General features: G+C 47.5%; 1 protein-coding gene across 1 annotated transcript in view; it reads right to left on the reverse strand.

Annotated features, from left to right (window-relative positions):
- LOC137629546 (serine-rich adhesin for platelets-like) overlaps positions 1-23,152 on the reverse strand; it is a 204,555-nt gene extending 181,403 nt beyond the window's left edge. Inside the window, 1 exon segment of the mRNA XM_068360967.1 lies at positions 23,020-23,152. Within this exon segment, the coding sequence (XP_068217068.1) occupies positions 23,020-23,095 (76 nt within the window). The 5' untranslated portion in view covers positions 23,096-23,152.
- Between the last annotated feature and the right edge of the window lie 272 nt (positions 23,153-23,424).

The following is a 23,424-nucleotide window of genomic DNA, read 5'->3' on the forward strand; positions in this document are numbered from 1 at the left end:
GTTAAATGAGGACTAACTATAATATTTTCATTAGAATGAATTACTGTTCATCCAAATTTATTTTCTGATGTTCTGTAAAAATTACAATTTGAAAGCACTAATTTGTATTCTTCCTAACTATACAAACCCAGGTTCTTTACATAGGAGATAAAAAATAGCATAAGCTGGAAAACGGCCAAACAAATTTTAACTAGGTCAATACCCAGTCTAGTTCTTACTATTGGGTAGTGGCTAAGCACTGCCTCCCACTCGCTCACAACAACCACACTTTTATGGAGGTTAAATTTGTATAAAGGACTGAAGTTTGTAGTTAGGTAAATACAAATTACTGTACTTTCAAATTTGTCATTTTTTCCAACAGAAATACAAAACTACGTTCTTTACATAGGAAACTCACAATAAGGTCATTGGAAGTCCTCTTTCCAACTGGCTGGGACTTTAACACTTGGGATTACTGCATCAGAGCATCCTGACATCTCATTAACCAGTGACTTGAAAATCCTAGTGGCAGGTGAGTGTAGAACTCTAACATGACACAGTCTAGGCAATATATAAGAAACAGGTTTGTAAATATGCACTCTGGGTTATCCAGTGTGTATCTCCTCTCATAGGAGAATGGGGACACAACGATCTATATCGCCAGATATACAGTATTATCTAAACAGCTACAGGGGGCTTACCTGTAGTTCAATCGAGATCCAGCTTTCAGGGAAGATGGAGGCTCTTCCCAAGAGAGGGGAAGATGAAGAAAAGATGACTGTCATTCTTTCCATTCATCCCAAACTGGAACCATAACCTCAGTCTTCGACTAACTGCTAATAGTCCTGTGAGGGAGCAAAGGAAGATATGCTTTTTACTGAGCAGCCACTACAGGTCCTAGAGAGAATATATCTATGGACCTGTGTGTTACTTCTTGCGTGTTACTTCTTGCAGGTAGTGGGCCGTGAAAGGGGTTTGATATGTCCAGACATCTGCTTGTAACAGTTGTGCCACAGAAAGGTTCTTCCTGAATGCCTGGGACATGCTTATGCCCCACACATCATGAGCTCTGGGTGAGGAGAGAGATTAATGGCTCGATCAATAACCAACCTAATTTAAGAAGAGATTGTGTTCTTTGTGACCTTCACCCTGCCCATTTTGACAAAAAGATGTTTCGTGTGAGGGCAAGGTCTTCTTGTGCATTTGATAGCGCCTCAGCATTCTAACATAGCATAAAAGCAGCCGGTCAGGATAATTGGTTACTTCCTATATACTCAATTTCTGAAAGGATGCAAATATAGTATACGAGACTGCCGGAATTTGAGTCTTCGAAACGAACTCAAGGTCGAAGTTGAACGGAATTTGCAGCCATCCCCTTGAACGGGTGATGTTATAAGAAGGACCACACACCTCAATAACTCTCTTAGCAGAAGCCAGGGCAAGCAAAAAGGCCCTCTTAAGGGTCAAGTCTATCAGAGGCAGTACTTCCATGGAGGGGGTCTAACTTTCAACTAGGGCAAGCATGCTCCAAGCTCCATATGAGCATAGACAACTCTACCAAAGAGAAAATATCGAATCCTTCGTCTAAAGACCTGACTCAAGGATGAGCCCTCTTTGTTGAATGCTGCTAGCCTAGTCTTAGCAACTTTACCATTGTCAGTCTACACGCATATCATGCTAAAAATAATTCATCTATAAGTGATGGGTTATTAGTCAAGTACTGTACAAAAATGGTTCAACCCTAAAATTAGGAGGACAGTGGCTACGAGAGGAGAGAGACCTTTCCACGACACCAGTGACAAAAGGTTATCAACCCCGCCTGACAGACTGAGGCCAATGATCTCCTGAGATATCCAGACATCTGTTTCTCCACTGGTTGCAAAAACACTCTCTGAGTGAAATGCTAGATAACCTCAAGGTGTGAAGTCATAGAGATGCACTGTTTTGTGCTAAATCTCGATGTGAGGTTGGCACAACAGGCCGCGAAGTAGGTCAACTCCCTCAGAACCTCTGCCATCAGCAGACAATCCAGTTATCATTCAGCCTGCGACCATAGATGAGCTATCAGAGTATATGATAGGTTAGTTGCTGATCTGACCCTGTTGAGGATTTTCTTCAGAAGGTAGAACAGGGGTAACGCGTATACGTCCAGCTTGTCTCACGGGGGTTGAAAGGGATCCTAGAATGGTGTTTCACCCTGTAAAAGTCAATAAAAGACTTCCCTCGGAAATCTTGGTCCACTGTGGGTCCTGAGGTAAAAGGTGTCTCCCGGAGGAGGCGTGACTTGCCTCTTCCGCATTTTGGGTTCAGTTTACTGTATTGGCATAAACCCTTAGGTTTTCCCAAAAAGACTTGAAATTTGTGGGCTTTAGGTTTTAACCACTACATTTCCAGGTGATTTTTTCAGCCTGGAAAAGGGCTCAACACGAGCATGTTCGCGTCTTGGAGCCAGAGGGACTGGCTCTTGAAGGGGTCTAGACCCAATCCTGCTAATAGGAGCAGCCACGATATCCATTTCAAGCGATGAAGCCTTGGTTCAGAAGGAGTCTCTGACACTTGGAAGGATAATGAACCCTCCCCAAGACCTGCAAAAGTCTTCACCAGGCTAGAAAGCACTGCAATCTCTCAATGCTAGCATGTTTGCAGAGGATGCTTTGAAGATCTCCAACGATAAGCGGGACTCTTTGGAGACACCTATAGGCTCACGAATGGGCTGCCAAGCCTGAACAGGAGTGTTTGCTATGGGGGAGCGCGACTGGGTATCATGCGCTACAGAAGTGCATGATCGAATGGCCAGCACAACCCCTTTTGGTGACACTTGCTCAACTGATCATGGGCGAGTATGGTCTAAAAGGGGGAGGGAGTACTGAAAAGAAGGCGCGCGAGTAGTGGCTAAATTATGCGCTATGTTTAAGCAGGTAAAGTATGCTTGAAAGGTTGAGTGTGCCTGTGAGGCACAGGAGAGGACGCCTGGTTTGCGGAGCTCTCAACCAAGCCAGGCGAGGGCAATGGTGAACACACTGGGCGAGCCAAGACTTGGCAAATTTTATGTGACACACTAGGTGCACTGGGGCTTTTAAGTTACCTTGCTCTCGGGTAAGGACATCATCTTGTGCTTGTAAGGGCACCTGCCAAAGGTCCCAGAAAGGTCAGCGTGTTCAGAAAGGGGGGGATGGGCAAGCTCAGCGCACGAACCCACCCAGAGGGGTGAGCGGGCTGGTGGAAAATTCACTTCCGTATCACTAGAGAGGATGGGTAAGCCTGTCTTTTACAAACTCACCCCAAGGAATGCAGATGCTGGGGAAACGCTCACCCGACACTTACCTGGAGAGGACAAGCAAGCTTGTCCTTGCTCTGAGCAAACTTACCCTGAAGGGTGAGAAAGCTAAGGCAACAATCTTGAACTGCAGACTCCTCAGGAAAAGAAGCTTTCAGTGTCTCGCTAGGGGAGACGGAAAGAGCTTCCTGGCCTGAAGGTTACCCGAGAGTTAAGGGGTCACCACTCATGTTCTAAAGAATAGGTAGAAGGAGAAGAGGTAGAGGGGAGAATACCAAGAGAGGGAGGAATCCATTGGAATTTCTTCGAATTCAAGAAAGAACCGGAAGGTGAAGAATCCCTTTTAGACTACTACTTCCTCCTTCTGCCATACCACTCACACTGGGAGAATGACCACTCCTGACACTCGGCACAAGATGCCTTTCGACAAGAGTATCCTCTACACAAAGGGCAAACCCGTTGAGGATCCATCTCCACCACTGACATAAACGTGCCGCTTCACTATGTCAGAACACACCTGGATGTCGGCAACCTCAAGGTTAACCACTCACACCTGAAAAGATAAAAAAAAAATGATTAGTTGTTCTTAGGAAAGCCCGTTCTAGGAGCATGGAACACAACAACAGTTAAAATCAAAGTGGGGTTGTTGTGCGTGGGGGGCAGTACTACCTACTGGTAACAATCACCAGACCGGTTGTTGACACCTCATTAAGGCCGTGGTCCAGCTTGCACTATTTTGCATCTCCTATGTAAAGAACAAAGTTTTGTATTCGTGTTGGAACAAATTGGAAATACACTACACAAGACCACTAAGTACCAAAATAAAAAATACTAAATACTAAGGACTAAATAAAATATCTGATATAACTCAAAGCACAATTCTAAATACTGTATTCTAATAAGAAGTTCTTGTTAGAATATTTCTGATTGGCTAATCTTTCTGGACAGTTAGCTAGACTAGGCTGCTAGGTTAAATGCTGCTAGCCTAGTCAAAGCAACTTGACCATTGTCAGTCTAGATGCATATCAAGCTAAAATTAATTCATCTATAAGTGATAGATTATTAGTGAAGTACAAATATGCTTTAACCCTAAAAAATTGTTAGGAAACATTTTTCTACTTTCTGGATTCAAGTGATGTATAGAATAACATACTAATAGTCAACTAAAATGCCAGTACAGTACTACAAAGCTGTGAAATCCAAGATGGCCAAGCAGTGCATGAAAAAATGTATAATTAACTTCCTTGGTATTCACTCTATGAACCTAAGAAAATAATGCAAGGAAGGAAAAAAAATGGTGAAATAGTTGGCTTTGAACCGCGATATAAGTGAGCTACAAAGGAGAAAATAAAAACTTCTCGCGAAGAGTAAAGGAATATTTTGATGACAGGTGATCGTATGCGGCCGGGCAGCCTACAGTATCGACGAAACATCACCAAAATTTAAAATGATCACGGTACAAAGATAAATATTTCACCATTATTTTCCTTCCTTGCATTATTTTTCTCAGGTTTGTGACATTCAAGAGGATTTTTCCACAAAAACCACCTATTTTCAATTGTTTGCATTACATTTGTAGGTAAAGAAAAGCATATAAAAGAGTTGTATAAGGTTTTTTCAGCGGTCATTTCACTTTAACGTATTTATTCGGATATTTTTTTAAGATACGGATATTTTTTTCAAGGTAAGATTCATCATCTACCTTTAATATGTATGACCAAAAAACCAGGTAGATATTACGCAAACTAAGTGAGGTATAAAGCAAAAATGAATATCATGTACCGCGGACAAATGCAATGTTTTGCTTCATCCTTGGTCAGTGAGTGAGGATGATGCCTGAACCAACAGCCAATCAGCGACGAGCTTTCGAACCATGGTTCGGCTCCAGTTACCAACTAGCATGAAACAGACTATATGGTTAAGCTGCAACCCTTGTTGGAAAAGCAGGATGCTATAAGCCCAAAAGTTCCAACAGGGAACAAAAGCCTAGTGAGGAAAGGAAATATGTTATTTTTATTAATAAAATAAATTTTTGAATATACTTACCCGGTGATCATATAAGCTGTCAGCTCTGCTGCCCGACAGAAAAACCTAAGGACAAAATACGCCAGCGATCGCTATACAGGTGGGGGTGTACATCAACTGCGCCATCTGTCGAGCAGGTACTCAAGTACTCCATGTCAACACAGAACCAATTTTCTCCTCGGCCCACTGGGTCTCTATTGGGGAGGAAGGGAGGGTCCTTTAATATATGATCACCGGGTAAGTATATTCAAAAATTTATTTTATTAATAAAAATAACATTTTCCAATATTAAACTTAGCCGGTGATCATATAAGCTGATTCACACCCAGGGAGGTGGGTAGAGACCAGCATTACATGTTGACATTATTATGAGCTAAGTATTTTGTATTTCATTTTAGCAGTTATTCAAAATAACAAACATAAAATAAATAAGTACCTGGTAAGGAAGTCGACTTGAACAATTACTCTGCCTTTTTAAGTACGTCTTCCTTACTGAGCCTCGCGATCCTCATAGGATGCTGAGCGACTCCTAGGAGCTGAAGTATGAAGGGTTGCAACCCATACTAAAGGACCTCATCAAAACCTCTAATCTAGGCACTTCTCAAGAAATGACTTTGACCACCCGCCAAATCAAGTAGGATGCGAAAGGCTTCTTAGCCTTCCGGACAACCCAAAAACAATAATAAAACATTTCAAGAGAAAGATTAAAAAGGTTATGGAATTAGGGAATTGTAGTGGTTGAGCCCTCACCCACTACTGCACTCGTTGCTACGAATGGTCCCAGAGTGTAGCAGTTCCCGTAAAGAGACTGGACATTCTTAAGATAAAAAGACGCGAACACTGATTTGCTTTTCCAATAGGTTGCGTCGATTATACTTTGCAGAGATCTATTTTGTTTAGAGGCCACGGAAGTTGCGACAGCTCTAACTTCGTGTGTCCTTACCTTCAGCAAAGCTTGGTCTTCCTCATTCAGATGGGAATGAACTTCTCGTATTAACAGTCTGATAAAAAAGGATAAAGCATTCTTTGACATAGGCAAAGATGGATTCTTAACTGAACGCCATAAAGCTTTAGACGGGCCTCGTAAAGGTTTTTAAATAGAACTTAAGAGCTCTTAGAGGACATAAGACTCTTTCTAGTTCATTTCCAACCATACGATAAGTTTGGAATATCGAACGATATTGGTCAAGGCCGAGAAGGCAGCTCGTGTTTGGCTAGAAAACCAAGTTGTAGAACATGTAGCCGTTTCGGATGAGAATCCGATGTTCTTGCTGAAGGCATGAATCTCACTGACTCTTTTAGCTGTGGCTAAGCATATCAGGAAAAGAGTCTTAAAGGTGAGATCTTTCAGGGAGGCTGATTGTAGCGGTTCGAACCTGTCTGACATAAGGAATCTTAGTACCACGTCTAAATTCCAACCAGGTGTAACCAAACGACGCTCCTTCGTGGTCTCAAAAGACTTAAGGAGGTCCTGTAGATCTTTATTGTTGGAAAGATCTAAGCCTCTGTGACGGAAGACTGATGCCAACATGCTTCTGTAACCCTTGATAGTGGGAGCTGAAAGAGATCGTTCTTTCCTCAGATATAAGAGAAAGTCAGCTATTTGAGTTACAGAGGTACTGGTCCAGGATACGGATACTGACTTGCACCAGTTTCGGAAGATTTCCCACTTCGATTGGTAGACTCTAAGGGTGGATGTTATGCTTGCTCTAGCAATCGCTCTGGTTGCCTCCTTCGAAAAGCCTCTAGCTCTCGAGAGTCTTTCGATAGTCTGAAGGCAGTCAGACGAAGAGCGTGGAGGCCTTGGTGTACCTTCTTTACGCGTGGCTGACGTAGAAGGTCCACCCTTAGGGGAAGTGTTCTGGGAACGTCTACTAGCCATCGAAGTACCTCGGTGAGCCATTCTCTCGCGGGCCAGAGGGAAGCAACTAGCGTCAACCTTGTCCCTTCGTGAGAGGCGAACTTCTGCAGTACCTTGTTGACAATCTTGAACGGAGGGAATGCATATAGATCTAGATGTGACCAATCTAGTAGAAAGGCATCTATATGAACTGCTGCTGGGTCCGGGATTGGTGAGCAAAAAATTGGGAGCCTCTTGGTCATCGAGGTTGCGAAGAGATCTATGGTTGGCTGGCCCCAGGTGGCCCAAAGTCTCTTGCATACATCCTTGTGGAGGGTCCATTCTGTTGGAATTATTTGTCCCTTCCGACTGAGACAATCTGCCATGACATTCAAGTTGCCTTGGATGAACCTCGTTACTAGTGAAATGTCTAGACCTTTTGACCAGGTGAGGAGGTCCCTTGCGATCTCGTACAATGTCAGAGAGTAGGTCCCTCCTTGCTTGGAGATGTACGCCAAAGCCGTGGTGTTGTCCGAGTTCACCTCCACCACTTTGCCTTGAAGGAGAGACCTGAAGCTTTTCCAGGTCAGACGTACTGCCAGTAGCTTCTTGCAGTTGAAATGCATTGTCCTTTGACTCGAGTTCCATAATCCCGAGCATTCCCTACCGTCTAATGTCGCACCCCAGCCTACGTCCGATGCGTCCGAGAAGAGAACGTGGTTGGGAGTCTGAACAGTCAGGGGAAGACCCTCTCTAAGGTTGATATAGTCCTTTCACCAAGTCAGACCAGACTTTATCTTTCCGGAAACCGGGATCGAGACCGCTTCTAGCGTCTTGTCCTTTTTCCAGTGAAAAGCTAGATGGTAAAGAAGAGGACGGAGGTGTAGTCTTCCTAGTGACAAAAATTGATCCACGGATGACAGTGTCCCTACCAGACTCATCCACAGCCTGACTGGGCAGCGTTCCTTCTTCAGCATCTTCTGGATGGATAGCAGGGCTGGGGGTTGATCGTCTTGTTCAGCAACGTCCTCATCAGAGGGTTCCTCATCCGAAACTGATGAGGAAACGGCAACGGAGTGGGCAACTTCTGACTCGCTGAATCCGGTCGCACTGGTGGATGCGTGACGGAGCCGGACGCAATATCATGGCACTGCTGCACAGTCTGTGAACTGTCAACAACCATGGGTGCGCGAGGAAGTACAGCGTCAACCCGAAACTGTCTAGACTGTCTGGGTTGTGCAGTCAACACCCTACCGGGTTGCTGAGGTTGACGCACTGCGTCACAACAAGTCACCTCTGCTGGTTGTTGAACGTCTTCCTAGTGACACACTGAACGTCAACAACCACCTCCGAGCGTCGCTTAACGTCAACGTGCGACTGGTAACCTACACTGGGTCGCATCGGTGGAGGAACCACCTCAACAGGCAGACGCGAGTAGGATACCTCAGCGTCAACAGGGCGCACAACCAACCGGTTGGAAGGTTGTTGGCCAGAAGGTTCTTCTCCGTATTTAAGTCCTCTATCAAGGACACAAGCTTGGACTGCATGTCTTGCAGCAAAGCCCATTTAGGGTCTACGGGAGCAGGTGTGGCAACAGACGGGGTTAGCGACTGAGGCGGAACCATTTACCATCCCTGGAAGCCTTGTTGTGTGTGACATAATAGTACAGCAAAACTTCAAAAGCTCGACAAAAATTGAGAAGTTGACCTGTAAACAACTTGGAGCGTCTCCTGGCTAGGCGCCAGGGCGAGTCTACCAGAATTGAGAAGTCTATCTGGGCAGAGGCATGAACTCCCAAGCCGAGAACTTCTCTCGTGTCCTATCAGACTCTCGCTCTATAAGCCAGTTTAAAAGAAGGGAAATCAAAGGCTGTATCCCTAAAACTCCTCCTGGTGCAAAAACCAGTCGCCTAGCCAACGTAACGCTCTCTGGGAGAGCGAGAGAGCACTAGCTTAACAACAACGGCTTCGAAGTAGCTAGGCCTAGTGTAAGTTCTGACGTTAGGCGAACGAGGAGCAGCAGTTACAAGATCCGGACGAAGATCCTTAAAAAATCATCATGATTTAATTAAAGTCCATAGGAGGCTAAGCAGCTTAAGGCTCCTCTCCAAATGACAGAGTCCTCAAAGGAATATCAGTAGGAGAGAGAACAGCACTTTCTCATCTACAGGAACCTTGTCCGATAAAAGCTAGGTTATCTCAGTGAGGGTCTCACTGGTGCATTAGCAGCAGACCAGAAGGCAACGTTATGTAACTGCTTGACAGTCTGTGAACTGTCAAAAACTGAACTGTCAACCACAACAGGTGCGTGAAGACATACAGCACTGGTGCATTAGTAGCAGACCAGAAGGCAACGTCATGTAACTGCTTGACAGTCTGTGAGCTGGCAACAACCATAGCTGTGTGGGGAAGCAAAGCCTCTACTCCTGACTGACTAGTCTGCTGCGGGCGAGTAACGGTAACCACAGTGGGTTGCGGAGGTTGACGCACAGCGTCAAAACAAAGCAACATAACTCCACCCTCCTGTTGTTGTGGTAACTCGCGAACGTCAACGGAGGGTAGCGTGCGTCTGTGAACGTCAACGTGCGGCTGGCAGGGTACACTGCGCATGGGTGGTGAAACTCTCACAGGCGGAGTGCGGGAGCAGGTAGCGTCAGCGTCTACTGTACGCACAACCGTGGTTGGTTGTAGGCTAACGGGTGCAGCGTCAACCTTCTCCGCACGATACTCCTGCATAAAAGATGCTAACTGTGTCTGCATAGACTGTAGCAAAGACCACTTAGGGTCTACAGCAGCAGGTGCGGCAACAGACGGTGTTACTGCCTGTTGCGGTACCACTTTGCCTCTCTTAGGAGGTGTGCAGTCATCGGAAGAATGCAGCAGGTCCGAAGTGACCCAGTGGCTACACCTGGGCCGTTGGACTTGCGCGGAAGGGACCGACTTGCGCTTAATAAGCTGCGAGACCTTGGTCCATGGTTTCTTACGAGAAACCTCTTCCGCAGACGAGAAGTAAATGGGCTCTCTCGTCTTTGTGTGGGTGGGGCGATCTTGGGTAGATACGCCCGAAACCACGGAGGGAAACGTCTGTTCGTTGATCAAGGCCTGACGAACCCATAAGTCGTTCGACATTACTTCTCCCCTGGGCTTGGGAGCTTGCAAGAGGTCCCGGACTAGGTGAACGACAGGCACGAACAGACGAACCCTCGGATGCAACACTGTAACACTTTGCGCATATCACTTTATCACTTCGATTTTCTGTTTTGCACTTATTTCACTGAAATCGAAACTTTTACTGATTTCTACCTGAAACACGCAATTCTACCCTTCATTAAAAGGTAGTAATTGCGAAAACAGTCGTATAATGCAGCTCATTAATACTAGCAAAAACAGAAAACATATATAAAGATAAAGAATTCAGTGGCTGGGAAAGAGACTAAACACTAGTTCAAATAAACTACGTTTACAATCTCTCACCGCACATAGCCTGGGGACAAGAATAAAACCCTAGAAACGTTTTACCTTCTTCCCCGTACAGCGACTAGGGAGGAGAGTAACACGAGAACGTTACCCGCTTGAACGGAACGTTTTTTCTCCTCTCTCTCTCCCTCCGTCTCTATCTCTCTCTCTCTTTCTCTCTTGATTTCGCACCTGAGAGAAGAGCTCAATTATATATCGTCAAAACACGTTATTTGGCTAAAGGAAAAACTGAAAGGTTTTCCAAATAAAAAGTTCCTTTAATTTAGAATTTAAACCATTTAAGCTAAGAAAGAATGAACGAAACGTCAGAATCGATTTACTCTTACTGCAAAGTGAAACCGTGATACACTCTCTATCGTAACGATAGAGCGCATGTTGAACGTCCTGAACGTCAACAACTGCGTAGTCTAAAAAACTAAACGTTAGTTCATCTTTGAAAACAGTACGAGACTATCAAAGAAATTCTTTCATAAAACATTAAATTTAAAAGTTTTAAATTCTTTAAAGGCTAAATACGATATAACGGGCTCAACGTTGATTAACTTCGGTTCCAAGTTAGGACCGCCTACTATCAGGAAAGGTCGCATATAAACAAAACATAAAAAATTTATTTTTATATGTTTATAATAAATGGAAAGTTAATCGAAGAGGCCTAATAAAGGCGGAGAGATATAAAATATATAGATCTATAATGTGTTAAGCAAAATTACTAAAAACCTAAACACACTTCCGTCTAAGGGAAGGATCGGCCATTTAAAAGTGAAAGAGAGTCCATACTCTCTGTCACCATAATTAAATCTATCCAAAACGAGTTCAAGTTTTGAGATGAAGATAAAACCCCTGCATAGCGAAAGCTCAAAACTAGAATAGTGTACTTCACCAAATAGTTGTGAAAACAAATCCAGTTAGTAACAGCCATTAAGACTTTAATGCAAGATGGCAACCACACAACAACTAGTTATTTGGAGGGTGGAGGGGGTAGGAGGGGTTACCGACTAACAACCTCCCTCACTCACAGTGATATTTCACTACTGTTGATTGCAGGCAGGACTTATGAGGGATAGGTGATGGCGGGACAGTTTGCATAAATAGCTACAGGTTTGTATCGTTAGGAAAAATACAAATTACTTCCAAATTTGTCATTTGTTCCCACACTAAACAAACCTCACGTTATTTAATAGGGATGACTCGCCCATTAGGGGGGTGGTAGTCCGACCTCTGGATTGGTCACTGACCCAGGGTTTTTACCTGTACAGTGTTAGACTGTACAGGGAAAAATACCTTGACACCTCGCTAACAAGACATACTGTATAATGTAATGCACCCGCAGCGGCATGAGCAACCTGTGTGAATGGGAAGAACTAGCAATGTGACTGTCTAAGTAGGAATATTCCGAGTTTAAAAACAGGAATGTTAATCCAAACATAGTCGTTCCCAATGCACACATCACAGCTTGAGCAATCTGTGTGGTTGTAAGAAACTAGCAATGTGACTGTCTAGGTAAGAATATTCAAAGTTTAAATATACCAATGTTAATTCAGACATAGACATTCCCAATACCTACCTAGCAGGAAGTATCGGGGATGTGTACAAGTATGAAACTATACTAGGTTACACAAGGGAAATAGTTATTACCCCTAGAGGACTTGGTGCCTTTCCTGTCTTTGGTCGGAAAGGGCTTCTTAGACACCACTATCTTTGCTGTTACCTTATTCTACAAGGTCTTAATTGGACAGGACTGCTGGGGAGCTGGTAGTTTATAAGGCTTGGATGTCAAAGCCCTATGGATGAGGGAGCCCTGGTGGGACTTCTTCCATCTCTCAGCAGCATTTCCACATCCTTTGGCTCAAAAAGAGAGGATCCCTCTAGAGAGTTCCTAAATCTAACGATCTTGGTATTTGGGACCGGCTGATGGAATCTCTCAGACACAGCATCCCGACGTTTCAGGATGGAGTTTGCCCAGAAGTTAAAAATTTGATGGGCGAGAAACTCGATGGTGCAAGTGATTGGGAGAAAGAAAGTTTCCATAGTTTTCCTGGTGCGTTACTTGGAGAAATCCTCGTTTCGCAACAGGATTCCCAGGGTCCCCAACCAAAGATCAAGCCACGAAAAAGCTTGCATGCCATACTTTGTGACCTTTTCCTGGTTGAGGATCTCAGCTGCCTAGAAGGTGACCTAACGGTTGGAGAGCCTCTCTAGAGAGACTCCTATGGTGAGCTCTTCAAGAGAGTGGTGAAGTGAAAGAGCTGGACGAGACTCGTTCAAAACTTCAAAATACCTCCTCTGCTGGGTGCGAGGCGGTAGGAGAAGCTTGGCGGTAGAGCCGGAATGTTGAGAGGAAGAGAGCTCAGAGAGCTGTTGGCAATCTTTGCCTGGGAACTCTTTAGCCCTTGAGACCAGGGCAAAGCTGCACTGGTCTTAAGAGGGCTTCTGAGTGTCAAAGACACGATCTCAGACCGTGTCTTTGCCCTCTCGTGGGAGTATCTCCGAGTCTGTACCCGTTGATGAGAGTCAGGACTTGCCAAAACACATGTTCTGACTCTTTCTGCTCTCCTCTGAAGTGGGACTGGCAGCAAATTCTCCTTCTTCCAACCCAGAGAGCTCGTCTCAGGGTAGGTCGTGAACATTCCTAGAGAGACAGGTAGTTCCTGAAGGCCTGGAGGTCCTTGAAGAGGATTCTGGAAGTGTCTTGGAGTCCTTTGATTCCTTCCGAGGAAGGAGATAGGACTCCAGCATCGAAGGCCAAACAGAGTTGTCGTTCCTAACTCCTGCTGGTGGTGGAAAACTCCATGTGCAAGGACAATTTTCCTCCGAAGGTGGAAGGGAGGAAATGCAAACCTCTCAAGACTCCTTCGGCAGAGGTGCGGCAAGAGAGCATCCGGAGGGCGAGTTAGGAGAGACAGGCCTCAAAAGCCTAACAGGACTCAATTTCGACCTAGGGGATGTTACCGCGTCTGAGACTCCTCTTTTTCTCTTCAAGGGCGAAGCAACCAAGGTTCTTTGCTGGAGATCTGCTGGAGCCGTCGGATGTTGCGAGGTCTCTGATGAGCGGGATGATAAAGCAGGCCCGAAGGCTTGTACAGCTGCTCTGACCATGGGACTGAACCAAGGCTGTCTGCTGATGGTGGCACTATGAGAGAGAGCTCCTAAAGAGAAAGGCATCAATGGGTCTCTGTGAGGAGTTGATGGTTGATGAAGTGGGTTTGCCTTTGAGGATGGAATCTTCAGAATCTTGAACACTTCTGTGGAGAATCTTCCTCCTTTACCCGGCAGCCGCCACTGTAATGCACTTACGTGGAGGGGAATGGGACAATGGTGACCTGTCAAAAAGTTTGCCTTTCTGCTCTTTTTGACTCACACAAATGCGTAAGAGAGTGCTGTCGCGTTGGAGAGCACTGGCATGTTGGCGAGTGCTGCCGAGCCTGAAAGCACTGGTGAGTGCAGGAGCGCAGGTGAGTGCTGGCAAGCCAGAGAACGCTGGTGTGCAAGCGGGCGCCTGGTGAGCTGAGCGCTGACGCAAAGGAGAGCGCTTGCGAGCTGGAGAGTGCTGATGCACGGGAGAGCGTTGACAAGGAGCACATAAGTGCAAGAAAGTGCTGTCGTGCTGTTGAGCACAGGTGTGCTGGCAATCATAGATAAGCTGGCGGGCGCTGGTGAGCCGGCAAATGCTGGTGTTTCAAATGGCGAGAACGAGCTGGAGAGAGCCAGCGATCGATGAGCATTGGAGAGCGCTGATGAGCTGGAAAGAGTTGAAACGCTGGAGAGTGCTGACGAGCCGGAGAGCGTTGATGCGCTTGAAAGCATTGGTGTCCTAGAGAGCGCTGACAAGGTAAGCGATGGCGCCCAGCTGAGGGACTGCAACGCTGCAAAGGTAGGCAAACATCCACCTTGGGGGATCGAGAGCAATCCACAGAAGAGTCCAAAACCTCAATCCGAGGACTACCGGCAGGGTCGTCAGAAGGCCCAGGAACCGGCGAAGGTCGAAGGCTAGAAGACAATGGAAGAAGAAGCTCCTCTGCAAGAGAAGGCTGCAAAGACGAGGCTGAAGAGCCGAAGATGCGCCTTTTCACCGATGGCGAAGGGCGACCTCTAAGGCTAAGCGGAGGGCGAGCTCTGTGAGATCGATGACACCCTCAGGGGGGCCAGTGGATCAGCAAGATGACCTTTAGAAGCAGCAATACTCCGCAGAGAAGTCTCTTTTGAGTGAACTCCTCCTACAAGGAGAAATACTTGCAGGAGACATATAAGACTTTGCTTACCCCTCGAAAGATGATCAGGAATGGGGGAAGCGCAGTCAGCAGCAACAGCTGAAGAGTCTGAAGAGGCAGGGGCAGGGGCATCGGCAGCAGCAGAAGACACCTCAGACAGCGTCGACGTAAGACAGAGGATCCACCTCCGAAGTTGACGAAGGCTGCACACTAGCACCACGGATGATGAGCTGCAGCAAGAACTCCTTGGAGGGTGGACTCGGAAGCCCCAAGGACAACCACGTGTGTTCAAAAGGAGAAAGACACATTGCCTAACCCGGGGTGAGAGTTGGGGCTGCTTTGCTAGGAGAAGCAACACTATCTCTTGAGGACCGGGGTTGACCAAATATTAAAGGGCCTACGCTAAAATTTTAATGGCTCGTTTTTTCAGCTTCGCCGAAAGTAATAACCCCTAATAAATAGCGTAAGTTTGTATTCCAGTTACGGAACAAAAAACAAATTAAATAAATTAAAAAAAAAAATCCAAAGGGAAGAGCACCTAGTCCGAGGACGGGAAAGGTGTCTATCAAGAGAACAGACACAGATTAAGGACTGCGCACTCGCTTCCCCGCCCGAAATCGATGAGAGAAGGAGAGCGGCAGCGTAAAAATATAAAACAGGAATTTGAAATTAACTAATTCAGCTGAAAAAAATAACTACTCGAGGGAACCATAAACCCTCCAGCGGGAAGGGTGTTCCCCGCGGAGACGAAACTGACAAGTTGAATTACAACAGTTATAATTTTACTTAATTAATGAAGAAAACCATTCGGAAGCACAGCCTAACCCGGGAATGAGAAAGGCGTTACCCCGGAGGAGTATTTTGCCGATCGACCACAAGTGAGCGACTATGACCTTCAGAAAGAGCGAGACCGAAATCAAGCTCCAAAAGGGCCGCAATTCCTTCCTCCAGCAGAGTCCTTCTAAGAACACGTAGAGGGGGAGGCGACGGTAACAGCCAAACGGAGGAGTAGCCAAACGATGACGATTCCACTGCGGCGGCGGCCGGGTTGCACAGAAGGCCATCCGCCAATGGGACGACGACCAATGTCCAAGGAAGAAAAGTCAAAAGGGAAGGTTCTCCGCCCTTGAGAACCTGCCGTACAACGCTGTCACACACAGCACATACACTGAAAAGAAAACCTACATATATATAAAAACATTAAGTATGGTTTCATATATACGTAAGTTAAAAAAATCAAAAATTTTAAGTAATTTTTATTTTTCCTAACATACTTACCGAGAACTACTTTCTTAGGAGTTACCAGTAACCTCCTCTCTACCGACCAGAGTTTTGTGTAGTTTACCCCCCACCCCGTTTTCTAAAGAGGCCTACCCCCAGCATCAAGGAATGTGCCCCGAGGGTAGGCTTATCGTAGGTCGATGTCCGGCCGGGTCAGCTTCATCAGTAAGTTCTATTGGATTAGCACAATGCTAGCAAGGGAAGAGAGGCACTCGGGGAAGGAAGGGAGGGCCATTACCCGAAAGTAGTTCTCGGTAAGTATGTTAGGAAAAATAAAAATTACTTAAAATTTTTTATTTGTTCCAACACGAATACTTACCTCGAACTACTTTCTTAGGAGACTTACACTTTAGGAGGCGGGTGTGCTATTCTGATCCCCTGACCCGGGACATGGAGGCCAAGAGGCCCAAGGATAACGGGACCTACTAGAAAACGGATGTGAGGGTAACTACACAAGAGTTCACGTTAGTGTCTAAGTACTCACCCTTTGAAAAATTTCTTCTGAAGCTCCTTCCAGTAGCGTAGTCATGAAGAATGTGTTATCCAATGGTATCAGTTGGTACTCCCCGAAGAGGCAAGGAAGCAACTGGGTAGGAGGAAGGAAACCGCACTTGTGCCTACCGGTTGCTAGCCTTGATCGCGCCTGGGGGTTTTTACCGTTACACCGCTTGGAGGGCGGAGATGACTGTTCCAATGGAGAACCCGTCTAAGGACTTCCTCGAGTAGTCCTTGAGGTAATGGGCAGTAAAGGTTGACTGGTTCGACCAAGTACCTGCTCGCAGGATCTGACCCACTGCCATGTTTGTCTCAAAGGCTAAGGAGGTGCTCAGGCCCCTGATGTCATGAGGTTGGGGGTGCCTGGCACTGCTATGCCATCTTCCTTGTAGGCTCTGGCAATAACCTGTCTCAACCAGAAGGAAATGGTGTTCTTGGAAACTTGTTTCTTATTAATACCTGTGGATATGAAGAGGCTCTTGATGCCTGGGCGGAGATGAGCTGTTCTTTCCAAGTATTTTCTAATTGTCCGTACAGGGCATAATTCTAAATCTTCTGCATTACCCGTCCTAGGGATGGCAGGAATTGAGAAACCTTCGAACTTCGGATCCCAAACTGCTGGGTTCTGAGTCTTAGCCACAAAAGAAGGCACGAACTTTAAGGATACTTCTTTCCACCCCTTCGAATGAGAAACGTCATATGACAGACCATGTATCTCACCCACTCTCTTAGCAGACGCCAAGGCCAGCAAGAAGACGGCCTTGAAGGTGAGATCTCTGTCCACGATATCCTTCAAAGGTTCAAAGGGGGAACGACACAACATCCTCAGGACCTTGGCTAAATCCCACTAGGGCACCCTACTCGCCTGTGGGGGGCAGGACTGCTCGAAACACTTGACAAGCATCGCTATGTGTCTCGAGGCCCCCAGGTCGATGCCCTTCAGGAGGAAGACTTGGCCTAAGGTGGCCCGAACTCCTATTATGGCTGGGATTGACATTCCCACCTTGTCTCTAAGAAACACCAGAAAATCTGCTATGTCTGGGACAGAGGCCTTAAGAGGTTTAATGTGCCTCTCAGAGCACCACTTCGTGAAGGAGGCCCACTTAGCCTGGTAGACCGCGGCTGACGACTTTCTCAGGTATAGAGACATTCTCTTAGCCGTGGAAGAAGAATACCTTCTTTCTTTAGGAGCCGCTCGATAGTCTCCAGGCGTGAAGACGTAGGGAGAGTGGGTTGTCGTGGAGCCTGAGAAAATGAGGTTGATGCAGAAGGTCTGACCTGTCGGGCAGAGGCCACGGCGGTTGACTCGTTAGGTCTTTTAGGTCCGCGAACCACTCTCTCTCCGGCCACCAGGGCGCTACCAAAGTCATCTTTAGGTTTCGGGCTGTCCTTACTCTGTTGAGCACTTGCCTTATCAACGTGAAAGGGGGAAAAGCGTACACATCTAGATTGTCCCACTTGTGCTGAAAGGCGTCTTCTAAGGCTGCTTTCGGGTCTGGCACAGGAGAGCAATATACGGGGAGTTGGGCGTTGAGTTTTGTTGCAAAGAGGTCCATCACCGGGAACCCCAACGTTGGATGATGAGCTTGGCTACTTCCGGAAGAAGGGACCATTCTGTCCCTACTATCTGGCCCATTCTGCTGAGGCCGTCGGCCAGTACGTTTTTCTTCCCGGGAATAAACCTTGCTAACAACACCACTTGGTTCTCTTCTGCCCAATCTAGAATTTCTATGGTGAGATCACACAACTCCTTCGATTTCAAGCCTCCGTTTCTTTATGTATGCCACTACCGTGGCGTTGTCGCACATCAACGCCACGGTGTTTCCCTTTAGTAGACTCGCGAAGTGTAGGCAAGCCTTCTGGACTGCCTTCAACTCCAGGACATTGATGTGGAGTTCTTTCTCCCCGTCCAACCAGGTCCCTCGTGCTGTTTCGTCGAGGAGATGGGCTCCCCATCCTTGGTTGGAGGCGTCTGTGAACAGTAGTAACTCGGGTGGATCGCTCCCGAAGGGCATCCCCTTGAGTGAGTTCGACCGGCAATGCCACCATTCCAGGGAGGGTCTCGTGTTTGGTAGGACTGGGATTAGAACTTGTTGTGAGTCCAGTTGGCACTAGAGGTTCTTCAGGTTCCATTGTATGGATCTGAGCCTTACCCTCCCTTGGGGAACTAGTTTCTCCAATGTGACTAGGTGACCTATCAGCTTCTGCCAGTCTTTCGCTCTCCTGGGGCGCTCTGACAGGAACGGCTAAATGATATGCATGAGGTTTCTTATCCTGTCCTCCAAAGGGAAGGCTTTTCCCAGAATGGTATCTAATGTCATTCCCAAGTAGTCCATTCTGGTGGATGGGGATAGATTTGACTTCTTCGGGTTGATTACGATGCCCAGATCCTTGCAAAACTGGAGGAGTTTTCTCCCTTGTTCCTCCAAGAGGCCCTTTGAGGTGGAAAGAAGCAACCAGTCGTCCAGGTATCGGATGAGGCGAATGCCTCGTTCGTGAGCCCACACTGAGACAGTCGTGAAGACTCTCGTGAACACCTGGGGTGCTGTTGAGAGTCCGAAGCAAAGGGTCTTGAATTGATGAACTTGTTGAGAGCCGACAGATCTATAACCGGTCTCCACACCCCCGTCGCTTTTTCTACCAGGATCAGGCGACTGTAGAAACCTGGCCCTGGGAGAAGAACTTCTTCCATGGCGCCCTTCTCTAACATGGAGGACACCTCCTCTTGAAGGGCGGTCCTCTTTAACGGGTCTTTAGGAGCTAGCCATTCCGCCCGGCTGGCCGGGATAAGAGGGGGTGGTTCTGTTATGAACGGAAGTCTGTAGCCCTCCTTTAGTACGGACACTGTCCAAGGCTCTGCTCCCTGAGCCTTCCATGCTTGCCAATGAAGTCTGAGGCATCCCCCAACCCGAGGCTTGGGCGGGGATAGGGGGCCTCCCACTCTATCTTCTTCTGGAGGAGCGGCCTGATCTGCCTCTCCTAGATCCAGAGTAACCCGACCTGAAGGAGCTTGAGGGCGCTGGAGCTCCCCTGCGGGGGGCTGAGGCGATGCGGACCAGGAGGAAGAGGAAGCCTCTCTCCTCGTAGTGCTGGGAGAGGCTTGGGACGTCGCGGCACTATCCGAGACGGACCTCTTGTAGGGCGGTCTCCTAGAAGGCGTAGGTCTGGGGATGTTAGAGTCCTTCTTCTTCGAGACCTTCTCCATGATGGCCTCTAGTTCCTTCAGGGGAAACAAGGACTCTCCTCACAAGGGTAAGCTCCGTATGGCCCGCGCTTCCCTGTCTGGTACCTTCCGGGACACCTTCGTCAGAACAGTGTCTCTCTTACGGAGTACCAAGTTAGCCGTCAGAGCGAGCGACTGGTAAGTTAAAAACTTAAGGGTTTTACTCCCGGAGGTAATAAGGTCTCTCAGGAGGCCTTGCTGGTCAGGGTCCGCGGGGTCGAACGAGGCTTGTACCCCTACCAAAGTGGAAGCCCACTAGTCCAGCCAAGAGGAGACGTTCACTAAATCTCTCGACATTTCCTCCATCATGGAGGCTTCTGCTGGCGAGAAACAGACCAGGGCCGAAGAGGCCCTATCGTCTCAGACGCCCTGACTCAGGATGTCGATGGAAGACTCCACCTTACAGGGGCCTGGGCGACGTCCCGCTGGCACATAAACCTTGCCTTGGGTTCTGAGGTCCTGGAGCAATTTCGAGGAACTCTCGGTTTTGGGGGCTTCGGCATTACTAGCCACCACCTTGTCCACATACTCCTGCCCTAGGACCAGATCTCGGGCTAGAGGAAGCGCTAGAGACGTCTTAGGTTGGGTAGGAGTCTGCATAATTCTTAATAGGCTTGACCTCCAGTAATCCTCGTCTGTAGCTGTAGGTTCCTCGATTTTGTGGTGCCTTCTGATAAGGCCAACCACCCTCCTATAGGCCGAGTCCTCCGTTGGTGAACCCTCCCTTCCGTCAGCCGAGGTCTCGGCCTGGGGTCGGGGAGCTGGGTTACCAAGCACGCCGACTGGACGTCTAGCTCTTGGTGCCAGGGGGCGCCGTCCTACCGAGGTACTGGATCTCATCTGCGGGGACGTCCGGACCAGGGGCCTGGGTTAACGCAGGCATCGCTGGTTCAGCGGGGACTCTCGTCCGCCCTAGGGCTCTGGGTGCCAAGGACGCGGTTCCCGTGGGCTGACCCGACAGCGGGAACCGTTCCTTCCGACCCGAAGGCCGCACCAGCTGGGCTGGTTCAGCCAGGCCGCCCGACGAGAAGCGCGTTTCCCCCCGCTGGGCGGGGTGAACCGGAGGCTTCGAGGACTTATGCCTTCTTGTAAGGTCCTTCCTGCGAGCTAGGTCGCGAGGGTCAAGGTTGTGTTTTGAGGACGGCATCCTTGGCGAACACTCTCTGGACCAGCGGTCCGGGGAACTAAGCACCTTTGAGTCCCGTGGTACGAAGACCCAGGCGCCATCAGGAGACCTACTCCTCCTATACTTACGCCCTGGGGAGCGGGAGCGCTTGCTACTATACCGGGAGCGCGACCTCGAACGGGAACGCTCGCTCCTGGACCGCTCCCTCCGACGACGGTGTTTTACCCTGACTTCCTCCTCCGACGAGAAATAAACATCCGACGAACCCGACGACACTGTGCTTATCGCATGTCGGCCGGTAGCGGGGACTGCGGGGTCTTCTTCGGGCGTTGAGTGCCCGAGGTCGACGGCTGGAGGAAATCTTCGGGGACTTCCGTGAGGGGGGCCGGGAACGATTCAAAGCATTCCATGCCAGGGAGCCAGGGGTCCAGGGCCACTTCCATCCTTAAGGGTGACCTACCCGGCGTCTTCGGAAGCCTCCAACCGAAGGCATCATTACCCGAAGGTCGTAACTTCTTCTGATTGTCTCCGCCTAACGAAGATCCAGAAGCACAGGCCCACGAGGGCGGCGAAGATACAGACACCTCGTTACTACCCCACAAGGGGTCATCGGAGGACGCGTGCCCCCCGAGCACAAGGGCCGACTCTCCGGACACACTACTGGGTTCTTCACTAGCCCTAGAAGGGCCCGCAATCGGCACTGCACTTTCACTAGGTTCCTGGGGAAGGACGCCTTGTTCTTTTTCTACACCAGACTTACCTCGTCCCCTACTCTGTGTAGGGGACGGCAAAACAGAGGCCCCGTCAGACCGCTCACTGGGTGATGGTAGCGGCGAAGTAACACTAGCTTTCCTGGGGGAACGTTTCGCCGATTTTCTCTTTTTCGTACCGTACCGTACCCACTGGATATCGCTCCAGTCTACACACTCGGGGCACGTATCTGCTGACGAACAAACCCTTCCCCTACAGGAGGAGCAAAGGGAGTGAGGATCCACTTCAGGCTTGGAGAGGAACGCTCCACACGATTTACCGGCTCTAGGCCCCGGACAACGGCGGATTTGCTCTATAATGCACACAACGCAAGACACAAGCACGAAGGGAATCAATGAAAACACTGGGTAAGCACACGGGTGGAAGGAGAACACACAGGAACACCCGGGAAAAGTACACTGGAAAACACAAGTTACCACGCGGGGAACACGTGGGGCACTAGAACGCACACAGGATCGATAGAGAACGAGGGCGTGTTTACACGTCGCGACCAGAGAACTTACTGATGAAGCTGACCCGGCCGGACATCGACCTATGATAAGCCTACCCTCGGGGCACATTCCTTAATGCCGGGGCTAGGCCTCCTTAGAAAACGGGGAGGGGGGTAAACTACACAAAACTCTGGTCGGTAGAGAAGAGGTTACTGGTAACTCCTAAGAAAGTAGTTTGAGGTAAGTATTCGTGTTGGAACAATCAAAGATTAATGGCAGTCCAAAAAAGGCGAGGAGAAAGAGAGGTAACAACCACTCTCCATCCGAGCCAAAAGCAAAATGAAGCACAATCACAGGTGTGGGTTTGAGGGGCAGCTAGCTAACCTCCAACCACCGCTAACTAGCGGGATGGGTAGTTAACCCTCGCTAAATTCTAATGGCTCGTCCTTTCAGCTTCTCCGAAAGTATTACCCCTATGAATAGCGTTGATTTGTATTCCAGGTACAGAACAAACAATATTTGGCCATATTTACTGTGTTAATCATCCGCTCATGGCAGAGGCAGTTCTTTGTCAGCCTGTTTCCGTTACCTGTAATACAGCAACAGGAAACTAAAAAATGTAATGCTTTATACACCTGAAAAAGATCTTGGTGATTTTACAGCAGTTATAGATAACAAAACTAAATCTCTCTTACAAATGAGTAATAATCAATGTTAGTAAATAAATTACGGAAGAGATAAAACAACCTAAATATACACCATCAGCTTCCACTAAGAGCTACCACCTTAACAGTATTTAATCTGAACTTTGTGAAAACAAAATTCCTCAGAAAAGAAGCAGAAAAAAACAAAAATAAATTTCAAAACATCATCAAGTGTGAACTAACTCTGTAACTGGGAAAGGGTGTTGCGATGAGAGGTAGTGAACGTGTTGGTGGAGGTGGTGTTCTGCGACGATGTCATGGTTCATGGCATGACACCACAAGGATGAGTGTCAGGAAGGCCCTGCAAAAATACTGCTCTGAAAAGTTGAAAAAAAAATTTAATAGATTAAAAATTAGGTTATATAACTCTCTGAAATGGGATACCACTTAAGAGAATGCTGTACATCACTGTAGTTCTAAATGAACTTGAAATTAAAAATCATTACCATTACATATTCAACTTACTGATAAATATACAGCAGACTTAAACTTAATAAGACACATTCTTTTAGATCTATTCTCAAATTAATTTCATATATGCAAATGTTGCTTAGAAGTCTGCTGAAAAAAATAAAATGTCTAAATAAC

This window comes from Palaemon carinicauda, chromosome 37 (assembly GCF_036898095.1).
Source record: "Palaemon carinicauda isolate YSFRI2023 chromosome 37, ASM3689809v2, whole genome shotgun sequence".
Taxonomy (NCBI): Eukaryota; Metazoa; Arthropoda; class Malacostraca; order Decapoda; family Palaemonidae; genus Palaemon; species Palaemon carinicauda.